Here is a 16,506-nt window from a genome sequence, read left to right as displayed (position 1 = left end):
TTTCATTAAATTCTCCTTTTTAAATAAAATTGTTTGAATAAATGTTTCTTTTACTTTTTTATGTAATCAATCAATCAGATTCAGGCAATTCAGTTATCTAATAGTTTGATCCATCATCAGCAATCCCATACTCCATTGGCGCTTGCAAGTGGGCAAGCAATCGTGGTGTGTCTCCTTGTAAAAAATAAATAAATCTTAATCTTCATCTGCACTCCAAGGTTGTTTACGTTTTTTGAGTAGTAAAACCAATAGAGAAAATACCTGATCAGACACTGTGATTTAGTTCAGTTCTATGTTTGGGTGAAATAAAACACCAAAAGAGTCTAATACTAATTATATAATATTTATCAAACATTCTTAACACCGCTCATCATCAAACATTAGAAAACATCAAAATAACAGTTGACAGTGATGTCGAAAACAAATGAAAGACAGAGAATTTAATTCACATTGCATTGACATCTCTCATACCGGTACAAAAATATTATATTATCAAACGTTATCTGATGTTTACAAATTTAATATTACTTAGCCTAATACGAAATTAATGTCAACAAATTTATAGACATGGAAATAAAATACTATCGGAGTTATTTAATTTAGTAATATGTCCAAACTATAATTTGGAATTAAATAAAGTAAATCTATAGTCCTGCTAGGTTTTACAAAACAAAGTCACGGAAATCCAAATTAATCTTGGTAATGAACATTGCTAAACGTATTCCTGCTAATGTCCAGATATAACTATAATTTCTAAGAATTATAACAAAAATTAAATCAATATAAAACAGCTGACGATTTAACGCTTTTGTACTTTTAGCGTCATCGATATTAAAAACAAAGTCACTTAATTACCAGTCAACGAATTTGACAATGTGCGTAGTGACTTAAACCCCCTCTTTAGCCCTTTTTCTTATCTGTAAGGATCTCGAGATTGAGAGGCAATCGGTTTGAGAGACAAATCTATGAGACCAGTCGACTTATCCTTCAGAGAGAATTCAATAGCCAATTGGAAGGCAGCCGTTGAAAGTATCCAATAGTTATGTCTAGGCGTGTGTAGCACTGTCTTCGACGAAGTCTCTGGCCTCTTCCTGCGTGACACACTCGACGTGCGACACTTTGTTCCGGAACTTGACGCCGTAGAACTTGTGAGCGTGCTCCAGCAACTCGGGACGGAACGTCGTCGTGATGAACTGCGCGGACGTCGACAACTCGTGGATCATGTTGGCTATCGCTTTACGATGCTGAGCGTCTAGAGCCTGGGGATTTATTTTAAAATTAGTAGGAGTTTTGTCGCCACAGAAACGATGGATGGATTATGTAAAGACAATATGGCTGCAAAGAATGTTTCTTGTCAGATGACGTCCGATAGAAAGGTATGGAAGAAGAAAATATGTTGCGCCTTCTCCAAATAAAAGAATTGGGATAAGGACAGGGGAATGATGATGAGTAGCAGTTTCCATATTGGTCTACTAGAGAAAAGTTGGCTCATGACATTTGCTCGAGGATATGGTTTTGATTAATTAGTCTGTTCAAAATTTGTTATTTACGGAGCAGGTAAATAGTTAAGTAGCTATGTGCACCAGAAAGACATAAATGGAAATCTATAGGAAGACATGCTCAATCACAAGAAAAAGCCTTTGGAATGCGTTGGTAGCCAGAATAAATATTATAAATATGACATTTCTTTCAGTGGGACCCTAAAATCGTGGGAAGGCGAATCAAGTGGCAAATTGTTGAATAACAACGATTGTTATCTTAAATAAAAAAACGAGTATTTTTCTTTACAAAAACAATAGCAATAGGTACTTTATATTAGTACTGCCACCATAATCTTTAAGTAAAATTTAGATTTTCTCTCTTAGAAGGCGTGGAAGAGAGGCGCTGTCTCAATTCTACAACTGATATAAGGCATGACTTCGATGCGACCACAGTACTTTAAAACAAAAGTAAGATGACAAGAAGTCCTCTCTAACCTGATCGATTTCGTCAAACAAGTAGAAGGGTGCAGGATCACACTTCTGTATGGCGAAGATGAGTGCTAAAGCGACGAGAGACTTCTGTCCACCGGAGAGTTGGTTCATTTCTCTCATATCGCCTTCACCGCCGGTAAACGACACCTTGATACCCACGCCGGTAAACGGATCCGCTTTTGCACGCTGAAAAGAGAAAGATAAAATAAATATATGCTTCACTATGTTGGTAAAAATTTATTTTAGATTTAGAAACTAAATCAGTGAAGTGGTAGAGACCACTTCACTGATTTAGTTTCTAAATGCTTAGCCGTGTTATGTAAACTTAGATGTTTGGGAAACGTTAACACCGTCATACATAAATCGTCATGCCAATATTGGTTGTTGTCAACGTATCCTTTGGAGTCTCAAGACATTCAACTCGAAAAAAATACTTTTATCGACAAAAATAAAGAAAATTATAATGTAACAATAACATTTAAGCTTCGTAAAATTTAACATTATCCAATAAATGTATTATTTGACGCACGCGTTAGTTAAGCGCAACCATGCTTATATGTAAATTACGAAACCAAATAATGAACTTGTTAGCAACAAGGTACCATAGAAATACGTCAAATACAAACTTATACGTCAAGCACAATTAAGGATGATTGGCGTTAAATCAATTTAGTATAATACAATAACTTCTAACCAGGCAGGTTAAATGGCAGATGAAACTGTACTCAATTTTACCTGCCAATAAGACGTAATATTTTTGGTTTTCACCTTGAAAGGTAATGATGAAGTCAACTTTTAGGCCATAAAAAACAAAAGCTCTTCTACTCTAAGTTATTAATGGTACGTGTCTAAGTAACTACAAACTGCTCTCACACTTGGAACACACAAACACCTGTCCTATGCGAGTGTCGAACCAGCGACACATTCTATACTATTTAAGCAGTCAATTGTAACTTACTTCTGTAGTGGGTTCCTGTCCATCTTCCGTCGCGACTCGCATGATAAGACTGCCTCGTCCTTGAGGCACGAGTTTCTTAAACACCTCGGTGAAGTTCTTGCATACTTGCTTGAACGTAAACTGTATGGCTTCTAGCTTTCTGTGTTCCAATGTCTCAATCAGCTCACGGATCTTTTCGCCACTGTAAAATAGGAATAAAATTCGTTAAATACACAACTAAATACATTTCTAGTTTACTTAGTGTCGTGTATTACGTGGTTTATCAGCTTAATTACAAACTGTATTACTTATCCATCACAAAACAAAATATAATTTAAAAAATATTGCTGTGCTCTTGTGCCGTTGTCGAAATTCACAGCTAGAACATTATGGAGCGGTGACGGGTGGGCGAGCAGGGTGCTTTTCAACGTCGAATTTGACTTTCAAAAAGTGGTATTCAATTGGTCTATTATATTTTAATAAAAGATTTTTTTATTTTAATTTTATTAAATAATGGCTATACCAATGGCTACATAACAAAAAAAGAATCATTGTTCCACCGATTTCCGCATAATTTCCTTGAGCAAAAACAAATCCATGTTTCAGGTAAGCGTATCGAATCCCTAACGCAACCATTTAATCACATCAAATAAATTGATAACAGTTTTCTCAGTAGTATAAATATTAAGGAATAGTATAACTTGTAGATTACTCCTCACACTAATTCGAATAGTTCATTAACACTGATGACATGTGCTAAAAATCCAAATAAATGTGTGTCAAGATTACCTATTGGCCATTAACAATGGGGTGAAGTTGAACAGCATGGGTTTTAGTAATATGCATATATATAGGAGAACTATTTATTTCGTTTGCAGACGTGTTACACTCGGCGCAAACTATTAAAATGAATATTTATATTCTGCTGTCGCTAGTTGTTTTGGTTAGGACCGTTCAAGGGGGTTTGTGGTCATTTATAAAAGGCGCCTTAGACGAAACAGCCAGCAGGTACGCGGCTGAAGATGGAAGACTGAACATAAGTCAATTGGCGGCTAAATATAAATACCCGCTTGAAGAGCATCAGGTGCATACGATCGATGGGTACATAATAAATTTTCATAGAATCCCCAACCGAGGGCCGATCGTGTTCCTAATGCACGGCATCCTGGAGAGCTCGGACAGCTGGGTGCTGCTGGGCCCGGGCAAGGCGCTGGCCTACGTGCTGGCCGAGCAGGGCTACGACGTGTGGATGGGCAACGCGCGCGGGAACCAACACGCCAACAAGCACGTCTCCATGAACACCACCATGTCTCGCTTCTGGGAGTTCACATGGGAAGAGATCGCTTTATACGATTTACCTGCGATGATCTCTTACATCTTGGAAACGACCAGACAACACTCCATGTACTACGTGGGACATTCGCAAGGAACTACGAGCGGCTACGTGCTGTGTGCTATGAGACCGCAATATAATAATTATATAAGAATGATGTTCTCGCTCGCGCCCGTGGCCTGGATGGGAAACGTGAAAAGCCCGTTGGTGAAAATGTTCTCACCTGCTTACAATGTTTTAGCATATGCGTTGAAGGACTTCAATACTTATACCTCTGGTTTAGACATGTTTAACAAAATGTCATCCTTTGTGTGCACTGTGATACCAACAAGATGTGACAATATATTGCACTCTTTATCTGGGCATGAAACCAAAGTAAGTCCGACTTTTTTGGCAATTATATTAGGACACTACCCTACCGGGGCATCGACGTATCAGTTCGTGCATTACGGCCAACTAGTGGAATCGAAACGATTTTGTCGGTACGATTTTGGTACTTCTAGAAATTTCGAAGTATATGGACAGAATAATCCACCAGATTACAATTTGACTAATGTTGTTGTGCCAGTCGTGTTATTTCATGGGAACAGGGATTGGTTGTCTGCTCCGGCCGACGTCAACATATTGATGCATCATCTACCAAACGTGTACGATGAAACTAACCTCTCTGACTTCACTCATATAGACTATGTTTATGCTGAAGAAGCGAAAGAAGTTGTTTATGATAAGATTATCGAACATATTGAAATATCTGAAAGTATTCATTACTTGGATGTGAAATCTAGAGGTATGAAGACAAAAGAATCTAATGACAGTAGCATAAAGCCTCTTGATTAAGACAACGTTATTTGTTGGTTCATTGTTATCTATCCCTACCATATTTGTAAATGTGAATTCATTTTTGTAAATGCATTGATTTTTATTTACCGTTGTATACTTAATCGCTTGTTTGAGTAACTTCTTAAGTAACCTTTATGTTTACTGTATTTTGTACGTACAATGCGTTTCACACAAAATTAAGCGGCAAAAAAATCTATTTATGAATCGTATGTTCCACTCTCACGACGTAAATATGTAATTGTTATTTGAATACTTCAGAAGTTCGGTGTTTATCAAAATCAAAATTGTGATCAGATGATCCTTTGGGGGTGAAAACTTTCATTCTTTTTGTTCACTTCATTTTACCTCTTAAGTGGTATGTTACAATAAAACATATGGTAACATTTTTATCATGTTATAAGATAATAAAGCAATTTGTATAGTACATTATCTATGACACAAAATATTATAGATACAATGGTGTCATCATTAATGTCACCATTTTAGCGCCACGCTGTATAATATGAAGTATATACAAGTATTGAAATAAAACTACTTTTACGGATCGTATCAGGTATCATGGTCACTGCCCGTGATACCTGCAATGGTGACGAAACGTCGGGAACTAAAATCTAAAATTAAACCGCTATAAAAATTAGTTTCTATTTCAATGTCTTACATTCGCGTAAACCTAAGAAGCCACTATATAAAAGTATGTAAAAATAGTATATTTACCCAATATCAAGTTCTTCTTTCCTCTTATACAACTTCTCTTTTTGTTCGGAGAAACTGATGAACTGGTCCAAAGCCTTCTTGTTCACGTGATTATACTTCTTGAGATGTTGGTTAGCTTTCTCTAGCTCTTTGAACAGCTAAAAACATTGAACGGTATTTAATTATGATATCGAAACTGACTCAAGTAAACAAAGGTATTATTAAATTACAATTTTGCATGCATTCTTTTATGATTTTTAATGGTTTTACGTTAATTGTAAATATAAATAATAGATTCAAAAAATCTAAATGCCCACGTTTTTAAATGTCACTCCATTAAAATTTTATCAAAATCGGTCCAGCCGTTTTTTGTTGCAAATTACATTGTCATCGGGTTTGAAGCTACCCTGAAAATTTCAGCCTGCTAGCTTATCGGGAAGTGCCTCAAAATTGAGTTACAAAAATCCAACCGGAAACACAAACAAACAAGAAAGTGAGTGTATAAAAATTTGGAAAAAAAACCATTAGACACTTCAAAGACCTTGAATGCTATATTTGACTTAGTTTCTGATGCATAGCAAAATAGCGAGTTGCAGTAAATTGTTTTTTACGAAACTGGCTGCTATTCTCTACAGAACGATATAAATGGAAGGATGGTTCCTGAATCCATTAGTAACTGTGGTATTAGTAATAACATTAATTTGTAATTAGTCTGACTACCCTACCTGTTTGAGCGATAGCTTCTGATACTTGGCGTGTAGTTCTGGCGCATTCGGTAATGTACCGAGCGCCGCTATTTTGTCCAGAGATTCTTGAATCTTCTCTTGTAATAACACCTCTTTAGACGCCATTTTTTCCAAGCCTTTTGCGTCCTCTTCCATTTTATCTTGAGCTTCTTTTTCCTTTTAAAGAATTTTTATTTGATTAAATTATTGAAAGGACTTTTTTCCGCATTTCTGTTTCGGTATCAAAATCAGCTGCAAAAGATACTATTTCTACATAGTGGGCTGATGAGATGTAAAACGTCGACAAAAAAGAAGCATAACTTTCACCATATGATTTGCAGTTAATTACATTAGATTTAAAATGAATAAGGCATGGAACTAATATTAATTAATAATTAAAAAATAAAACGTAATTCTTGCTCAATTCAAGGATGGTAGAACTGGAATGACTGATAACGTATAAAGTAGAAACTTTATACTTATGTCGCGGGGTTTCACAAACATCAAAATCATATGCACAAAGACAATGACACCCGGACTCAGGACAAGCATTCGCGCATCACACAAATGCTTATCCTACGCGGGGATCGAGCCCGAGACACGTCGTGCACAGTAGATTCGGCGTGATGACCTCAACCACTCGGCTATCCGTGCAGTCACACTAAGACGGACATTCAGCATCAGATTAAATTTCTAACCTTATTCCTCCACTTATCAAGTTCAAGTTTTAGAGCCTTTTCGTTCTTGACGGCGGCCTGCACCTTCCTCTCGACCTCTTCAAGCTCCTTGTTGATCTGTTTGATGCGTTTCTCTGTGGCGGACAGGTCGGCCTTGCTGTTCGCTAGACGACGCTTGCGGTCTTCTACTGATATCTCTTGGAGAGCTTGCACTAACTCGTCTTTACGTCTGTTAATATAGATTTTTTTTTTATTAATTTATCACTAGAAATAGAACTTGTTGATTTCAAATTTGTATGGAAGAGATAACTTCTTCTGGGAGCGAAACATCATTGTAACGTAACGCTTTACGATGCAACTTTGTCTGGCTCTCTCAGTCATACTGTAGTGGTACGCAAGCCCCTCTCTCACATTACTTTTATTTATCACTTCTGTCTACCTTCCGACGCACACTTTTTTAGTCGATGTGTGTTTTAGTCTTATGTGGAACGATTACTTTACTACCATGCCTTTTACTTGGTAAAACCAATAAATGTAAATCGAGATGAGTTTTGGCGTGACACAAATACAAACTCAAGTCCCTACACATTGCGGTACAGTACAAAAGTGCTAAGGAAGTAACATGCATGGGGTACAGCCAGTAAAAGTCTGACACTGCCTCTTCCGCTCAATCCAAAGGAGCAGTCTTTTAAAGAATTCTTGACCGAAAAAAGATTCTTCAATAGATATCAAAACTCACCGAATCAAGTTGTTAGTCAAGAGATTTTCCAGTTTGTTCTTAGTAGCTTCTAGATTCATCCTAGCACTGAAGGCTTCCTTGTTTTCTTGCGTCAACCGCCTGATGGCATCATTCAGCTCGTCCACCTTACCCTGGTCCGCGGTCGATAGCTGCTCCATTAACTCCTAATGGGGTAATTTAGAAGTGAGTGGATATTCAGATTATTTGAAACTTAGGTGTGAGTAAAACTGCACATTTAAGACACTGACGTTATTTAAGACCTTACTAAGTGATGTTTTTGAATGTCTATTTGTATCTACGTTTCTCTTGGCAGTGATGAAAACTGCATAACACAGCCAACTGTTTAGTCGTTGTGCAAATCATCGAGTAAAATTCAGAATCAAAATGCAGATTGATATTACATCCGCACGCAAAAGCGGTCAACAGGCAGCTAAAAATCTTTAATTTTTGTTAAGAATATCTCATGGGTAAACTATCAATCCAATCTTATTTTTATGCAGTCTTGCCACATATTAAAATTTCAACTCGTAACAGTTTTTAATTTTCATTACTTACTTACTAAATGGTTACAATGTCTAAAATCTATCTTTCTAACAGTATCTTACCTGATGCAGTTCAGACTCGAGTCCCTCCTTAGTGGCCTGCATGGCCTCCAGGCTGGAGCGACACTGCGCCAGGGACCGCTCCTTAGGGCCACGGAACCTTTCTATTGAGCCCAGCTCTTCCTTCATCAGACGTATGTCGGCTTTCACTTTGTCGAATATATCCCTAGGAAGAGGGTATTTTTATTAGTAACGGAGAATATTTTTTACTTTAATATAGTGCAGATGGTAGAAATTATGATAAAAAAATTAATCATCAAATCCGTTCTTTCCACAAGCGGTAGTCTTGATAAACAACGAAACACCGAGAAACCCAATTCAAATATTGAAATAACTCAGATTTCACGAACAACTGCAGTCGCAAAGGTACAGGTAAAAATATTTATACTCAAATTTAATAATTCGATTTTCACAACGATTTTTTTAATAATTAAATTCTCGAATTTGGGTGACATTGTCACCCAAATTCAATAGGTCCAAATTATCAGTAAAACACAAAACCTCCAAACTATTTGCTCAGATAATTACATCAACTATTTTATACAGTACATAGCTTTCTGAACATAAAAACAGTAAACTACTACTCACTTAGCCTTCCCTTGCTTGGTCTCAGTTCTCTGCATTTCAGACACGATGGAGTTGATGCTGGTCTCAGTTTTGTTAAGCTCTTGCCGCAACGTACTGAGTTCTTGTTCCAATGTCGTTATCTGTTCCATGAGCTCGGAGCGAGTCTTCTGCATTTCAAGACGGGACCGCGATTGGTTGAAGTAACCACCAGTAAGAGATCCTTTGGATGAGACCTGTTGGATTTATGGTCAGTTAATGCACCTTTTTTATACTCAAGAAATATCTGTCTATAAGAATTACTAATAAAAAATATTGGAAAATTAGTTGCTAATGCCTAGGTAGACGAAAAAAATAGGTATCCAAGACATTTACTTAAATGTTAAATAGTTTACTTTATCTTGTAGCTGTTGCCCAAATCGAAAATTATCCCACATGAACATAAAATCTGGCTGAAACTATCGTCTAGATCTATTCAATGGTTTTAACCGCGAACGAGGAGCAAACATCCATACACCCATACATACAAACTTTAGCATTTATAATATTAGTAGGATTTTACTAAGACAACTCAAACTCAAACTAAGGTTTATGACTCTATCCAAGTGAAATAAAAATGCTATGTTACCTGATCTCCCTCCAACGTGACACAGTCCAGGTGGAACTGTTTCCCGAGCTCGGTGGCACACTCCAAGTTCCTGCAGATGAGAGTCTTCCCGAAGATGTACTTCATAGCCTTCGCGTATTTTGGGTCGTACTTCAGTTTCTGAACCATAGCTATGGCGTTCTGTGTTAAAGTAAGTAGATATTAATGTATGACCATTGTTTGTTAAGCTGATGGTTTAGGGCATAATAGTAAAGTAAACCAAGTAACGTTGTGTGTAGTGATATTTCTGAAACACTGGACAATTAAAATCAGCAGCTATTTAGTTACTTTATGGAACTACTGAACACAAACTAAAACGATACCTTAAATCATTAAGGACCCCACTTTGCTACATGTTGACGACGTTCATGCAAAAATAAACCTTATCACTTTAGAATTACGGTTCATTTCACATGAACTAAAACACTCACATTATCTGTAGGGTACACCATATCTCTGACTTGCAGTCGGTTGAGCGGCATGAAGGTGACCTCTCCGGGCAAGCTCTGTCTGTTCATTTCCTTCAGGATCTTAGTACCCACTGTGTCGGATTCTACGATATGATGGAATAACCTGTTTCCTGCTGTCACCTGTTACAATATACAGTATATACACACAATATATAATGTCTTTACCGTTTGCGATCGCGATGGATAATATCGTAAGTCACCAGGCAGCTGAGCGGGACATATTGTAATATAGATCAAGGGTCCGATCCCAAGGGTAGGAAAGCCGATCAGAGAGAGATCAGGCGCAGCATAATCATTTTTACGTGCCTTCCGAAACAAGTTAATAAAATATTTATATATTCAGAATTAGACAATTTAACAGCCGTATGCGAACGAAACTTAGCTAAGTGCCGGAGATTAGAAGTTGGAGATCTAGTTGAAAAAGTCATTTATATTTACAAAAGTAAAAGATGAAAATTACCTCAACAGCAGTGTAAATAGTTTTGTCACACGTGAAGTTCTCGATCACGGGTCCGTAGTATTGTGTTGCTATTTTGGCCCATTCTCCTCCTCTCTCTTGGAATGTTTCTAGTACTTTGCGAACACTGTCCCTCCCGTTCAAGATAGGCTGCAAAGGAATTTAGATTTAAAGAATATACTTTATGGTTGATATTCGTATGTTTCGCTTTTCTAGGATCTTTTAAGAATGAGTAATGTCATACGAGTAAACATTACCTTGCCAGCCATAGAACGCAGTGCTTGATCAGCTTTAGCCAAATCTTCTTTCAGTGACGACAAGTTTTGTGTAAGCGATGTTTCTTTACGCCATAACTCACTGTAAATTATCAACAAAATTGTAAAACATTTTCTTGCCCTAAATATTGGTGTAGTAACAAAAACGTACAAAATATTATTTCAACAATTTGCTTCTTCCGTCTTTTATAATCGGAAAAAATTGTTTTTTTTTTCCTCTTAATCAGAAAATCGCACTTTGTTCCGAAAATGTTACCATCAAAATTGTGTACTATAAGCAAGCTATTTCCTATTTGAAAATGGACTGACGCGCCCACAATCTGTATAAAAATAAGTCTTGATATTTCCCAAACAAATACTTAGTATACAAAGTAATATGACAAATCTACTAACTTCCTAGCACTCTGTTCCTGGTCCTTCCTCTTCTTACACTCGTAGTACTGCTTGTTGTGTTCGTCGATAGCCACTCTCTGTCTCTCCATCTCCTTCGTGGTCTCTTCTATTCTCTTCTCGAGTTCCGTCAGCTTGGTCGCGTCGCGGCGAAGGTCGTCACGGAGTTTCGTCTCGTGATCCTTCTTGTCTTTTATTTGTTTGTTTAGAGACCTGGAGTTAGAAAATTATTATTTGGGTTAAATTTTCATTAAAGAAATACTCTTTGGACTACATTTATTGTTAATGAAGGTGAAAACATACAATTTAGTTCGGATTATACAAAAAATATTATCTGAGTTCAAATGAGATACAATGTCTATAGTAAGATCTTACTATCGACATAATCAAACAGATACAATTTTGAAAAATATTACACGTTATTTTACAAGCTTTGCTTAGTTTAAGACTAGATGGCGTTGTTTGAAAGTTATGGAATATCATATTAATCTTATGTGTATTGTCTCTAGTGTATATTAAATCTCTCCTTTATAATCATCACAAAAGCAATGAATTTGCTACCGTCGGTCATACATACTTGAGTTCCTTCTCGATCCAGCGGTCCCTGTCCTGCTTGGAGGTGAACTGTGTCCCCCTGCCCTGCTTGGCGTACAGTTCCTGGCGCTTCTGCTGGTTGAGGGCGAGCGCTCGCGTGCACTCCTCCTCGCGCGCCTTCATCTCTTCGTATTTGGGTTTCAGTTCTTCAAGCTCGCGCTCCTTTTCGGCTATCTGCTGTCTTAGACGCTCGAGTTCTGCTTCAGCTCTTTCCTAATATAAAACATTAAAGAAGTGCTTAAAATTAGTAAAGGATGGTTATATATTTTTTACTGCAAACATGTAAGACCAGTAAGAAACATTTATAATACCAACACAACCTAACAAAATGTACAGATGGATGGCTAACAATTATAAACAGTGACATAGTTTTTCACATAGAATGCGCCTTTCATGCAGAACTTAATTCCTGATTTGATTCTTTTTTCAGTATTTTAGTTTCAAAGTACCTTTGACTTGTTGTCTCCATCCACATCATCAGACAAGTCCTTGATGCCCAGCTCCAGCTTGGTCTTCTCCCTCAATAGTTGTTGCTGTTCAGTAGACAGAATGTCTTTCTCTTCACGAGCCGCGGCCACGTCTTTACGAGCTTCCTTGAGTTTTCTACAGTAGAAAAATGTTGTTTATACAGTTTTTGATAGATTTTGTATAGTAGTTTAGTACTTTGACTTTAGGACTATTAAAATAACAAAGAAAAAACGAAGAGTATTTCGCACAGCAGCGGGCTAATTCGAGTTTAAGATAACTTTTGAGGATATACCAGTGAGTAAAAAAATAAACAGTTTTTTTTATATTTTTGGGTCCACGGTCTTTGTCAGATTGTATTAAATGAGACAAACTAATTCCACAAATATTGTTTGTGTCCATTAGATACATTACCTGTTGGCCTCCCTGACATGTTCCTGTGCCTCTCTCACCATGTCGGCGTAATGTTGCTGCTCCTTGCCACTGTTAGACCGCATTTTCTCCAACTATAAAAACAAAAATACATGATTTTTTAAATATTCATAATTTTAAGCAGAAAGATTTCAGTCACGCCAAATTTTATAGTCAGTAAGCAAATATGATCAAGCGACGCCCATTTGAAATTGAAACTAAATGGCATTTTTCGTCAGTGACTATACATAGTGTATGAACAAAATAGTGTAAATGTATGGAAAAACAATAAATTACTTAGGTCTAGGGCTACATCACAGTGCGTGGCTTACATGTTGTTAGAGCATGTCTTGTTAGAAGAGCTTCAATCTTCATTTTTTAGTCAGGATCTTTTTAAAAAAATAAGTCAGCCCCCATCATACCCCAATACTATATGAATTTTTGTTTATAACTTCATAGTAACATATTATAAAGTCATACCTCTTCCAGTTTCCTCTTGTTCTCCCTGTGCTCCGTGTCGTGTATGATGAACTCTAGCACGCGCCGCGCTCGGTCCCACTTCTGATACTCTTTTAATTCTTCTTTCTCTTCCTCTAACGTCTTAAGACGCTCCTCGATGGTTTGCAAGAATTCGTTGATTTTCTCGACCTATGTGAAAAAAGTCTGTTAAATACTCTGCACTTTTATGTGTGAGTCCATTCTTATTGTCTCGTGTTTATTGAGATGACATAAAATACGTAAAGTAAGTGAGGAAAAAGTTTAATAAATATTTAATTTCAATTTGAAGGTAATAAATAATACTGTTTAGGTATGAAAAAGGTACATGCAATCTAATGTATTAGAATTAAAAATACTTATATTAGTACAAAATAAGTTTTCTGTTTGTTATCAATAAAATAAGATAAATATTACAAATAAAAACCAGCCTACCTTCCCTACTGTCTCTTTCAGAATAGTGACAGACTCTTCTCTGCGCTCATCATACACTCTGGTACCAGCCACTTCTCTCAATAGCTTCAATCTGTGTGAATCTGGAGCTATGGCCATTTGATTAATCTGTAAAAGATTGAAGATGACAATGTGTACATAATTATGACTTAATGATTTTAGTTTTTTATATGTATGCCAGTTCAAGACAACAGGAGGAAGATGACAACAGGACATGACAAAAGCATGGCATGAACAAGAGTTATTCAAGGCTGATGTTAGTTAGTTCAAATAGTATTTTAAAATAACACAGATGATTCTGATTCCATATGAAAAATTAGCACACAGTATATTGCTATAGAAGCTAACAAACAATACTGTTGCATTTATAACAATTATAAGTACACCAAAATCAATTACATCTCATTCTACTAACTCTTGAAAGTAATCTTGGATTTCTAATTGCATATTAATTGAGTTTAAAATTAAATTTGCAAATCTAAAATTAATAGTAATTGTATAGTTGAACAAAACAAATAACATTTTACTTACTTTTCCTTGCTTCACAATATAGTAAGGATTGGAGTTAGACAGACCGGCACTCTCAAGAAGATTCAGTACCTCTGACCGAGGCACCACTTTCTTGTTGAGGAAGAACTGATCTTTCTTAGATCCAATGACACGCCGAAGGAAGATCTCATCTTTTTCAATCTGAAAATATGAATACATGTGTAAGTTATGAAAGAGTCTTGTATCTGCTGTTCCTAATAGAACACTACAAAAACTTAAAAAATATATCTTATTATTTTATCAATCAAACTTAAAGTTTTAGAATATATTTGTCTACTATCATTGATGGGATTCTGGAAACATAAGTAAGCTGTTATAAAGATAATAATTAAAAGAGGACCTTATTGTTTATTGGATTTACTTAGTCTATGACACAATATTGTAGTGTACAATTTGTACTTACAGGTATTCTGTTGTCAGAATTGTCGAATATGATCTCGACGAAAGCGGATATGACTCTCGGACCGGTACCTTCGTGCAGTAGAGCAAGACGCTGTTCAGGTCTTAGATGAGAGAACTCATCACTCAACACAAACTGTATAGCTGAAATAGATTTAAGCATTATAAGCATGAGTAAAGGAAGATGCACGAACCTGTCTATATTATCTAACCATGGATTTAAAAGCAGAATTCATAATTCTGGACAAAAACAAAGGAGTTTTTTTAAGTAATATAGCCTATTATGTAGTTATTAAAAAAGTTAGTTCTTACCATGGAAAAAGTTACTTTTTCCGGAACCGTTACGTCCAACCACAACATTATGTCGTTTGTCGAACGGTTCCACAACAATTTGCTCCCGATAACTCTTAAAACCCTGGATTATCACCTGTAAACAGAAGCATTCACATAGCGTCATTTGTAAAACAAGGGATTCTGCACGCAGGAGCGTGGAAGTAATTAATTGGTTACAAAGAAGCCATATAAGACTCGAAGTTTTACCTGTTTAATATGCATTTTAATAGTTCGTTAATACGATAACTTTAATTATTGTTTACAGTAGTGAAACGTTGACCGCCATTTCGAAATGCCAAAATTGACGTTTCATACCGTTCACAGATTAAACAAAATATGTATGTTAGCGTTCGGATACACGACATACTTTATTTTTTTATCACATTTGTTACTGCAACGTCATAGAAGGCGATATAGCCTTCAGAAGGAATAGTATGTACGATTAAAGTTTTATAAGAGCAACGAAAACCTGCAACGGTCTCCGGAAAGCATTGACGTTGACGTTGGTGTAACATGGGATTATTTAAGAAAAGAGGAAAAATACATCTATACCTGTTTACTCGATCAGGTGGAATGTGTTTAGGAATTCATCCATATTAATTGATGTAGAATATATAAAAAAAAAAATTATTTACATTGTCTCTCCGTGATCCGATTGCGAAACGACCAATAGTCAATGTCAATAAGCTTAATTATTCGCAGCGATATGGCATTATAATGCAGTCTTAAAATCCCAACTGATCTACATCTAATTTAAGAAAAAAAAGGGGTTTGTCTATCTGTCTGTGGCACCATAGCTCTTGAATGGACTGATCGAACTTAGTTTGTTGTGGATAAAAGATGAATTTTATTATGAACGAGTGTTCTTAGACATGTTCGGTAAAATCAGTTCATCATCATCACCATCATCAGCCCATATTCATCCACTACTGGTCATAGGTCTCCCCAATTGCACGCCATCGAGATTTGTCTGTGGTTGCTCGCATCCAGCTCCTGCCAGCCATCCTGCGCAGATCATCTCTCCACCGTGCCTGAGCGGAAACCGTCAGCAATAGGTACTTCAATTTTTACCAGCGTGATGTTTTGTAGTCGGCAGATATGAACTACTAGCTGTTTCCCGCGACTTCGTCCCCGTGGGTAGAAGATATAAGTTATGATTTAGGTATACCTGCTCGGTTTTTTTTTCAAATTTTCCATTATATCTTAGCTCCTATTAGTCGCAGCGTGATGGTAGCCTAAAGCCTTCCTCGACGAATGGTCTATTCAACACAAAAATAATTTTTCAATTTGGACCAGTAGTTCCTGAGATTAGCGCGTTCAAACAAACAAACAAACCCTTCAGCTTTATATATTAGTCAAGTAAGTAAAGTATATTAGTATTAGTATAAGTATATAGAGTATAGATATAGATAGTATAGAAGTATAGATTAAGGTTTCTGGTATAAAATAAAATAAAGTATTGACTACAAAATCTCAAAACTAATAA

General features: G+C 36.4%; 2 protein-coding genes across 2 annotated transcripts; one reads left to right on the top strand and one right to left on the bottom strand.

The window, feature by feature from the left end:
• Positions 1–319: 319 nt before the first annotated feature.
• On the bottom strand, positions 320–15,336 carry LOC113505843 (structural maintenance of chromosomes protein 3). Its single transcript, XM_026888679.1, has 23 exons — positions 15,228–15,336; positions 15,000–15,114; positions 14,692–14,831; positions 14,271–14,429; positions 13,722–13,847; positions 13,272–13,439; positions 12,795–12,886; positions 12,365–12,518; positions 11,899–12,128; positions 11,325–11,534; positions 10,914–11,013; positions 10,660–10,806; positions 10,161–10,319; positions 9,712–9,870; positions 9,108–9,319; positions 8,523–8,685; positions 7,918–8,081; positions 7,200–7,407; positions 6,502–6,678; positions 5,798–5,934; positions 2,932–3,112; positions 1,977–2,159; positions 320–1,259 (listed from the first exon to the last, which is right to left on the bottom strand). The coding sequence occupies exons 1-23, from the start codon at positions 15,240–15,242 to the stop codon at positions 1,047–1,049; spliced, it is 3,612 nt and encodes a 1,203-aa protein (XP_026744480.1). The 5' UTR covers positions 15,243–15,336; the 3' UTR covers positions 320–1,046.
• On the top strand, positions 3,396–5,789 carry LOC113505844 (lipase 3-like). The gene has a single exon (XM_026888680.1). The coding sequence runs from the start codon at positions 3,818–3,820 to the stop codon at positions 5,078–5,080; it is 1,263 nt and encodes a 420-aa protein (XP_026744481.1). The 5' UTR covers positions 3,396–3,817; the 3' UTR covers positions 5,081–5,789.
• Positions 15,337–16,506: the final 1,170 nt, after the last annotated feature.

The sequence above is a fragment of the Trichoplusia ni genome, chromosome 27 (genome assembly GCF_003590095.1).
Source record: "Trichoplusia ni isolate ovarian cell line Hi5 chromosome 27, tn1, whole genome shotgun sequence".
NCBI classification, from domain to species: domain Eukaryota; kingdom Metazoa; phylum Arthropoda; class Insecta; order Lepidoptera; family Noctuidae; genus Trichoplusia; species Trichoplusia ni.
This window is presented reverse-complemented; position numbering and strand designations above follow the sequence as displayed.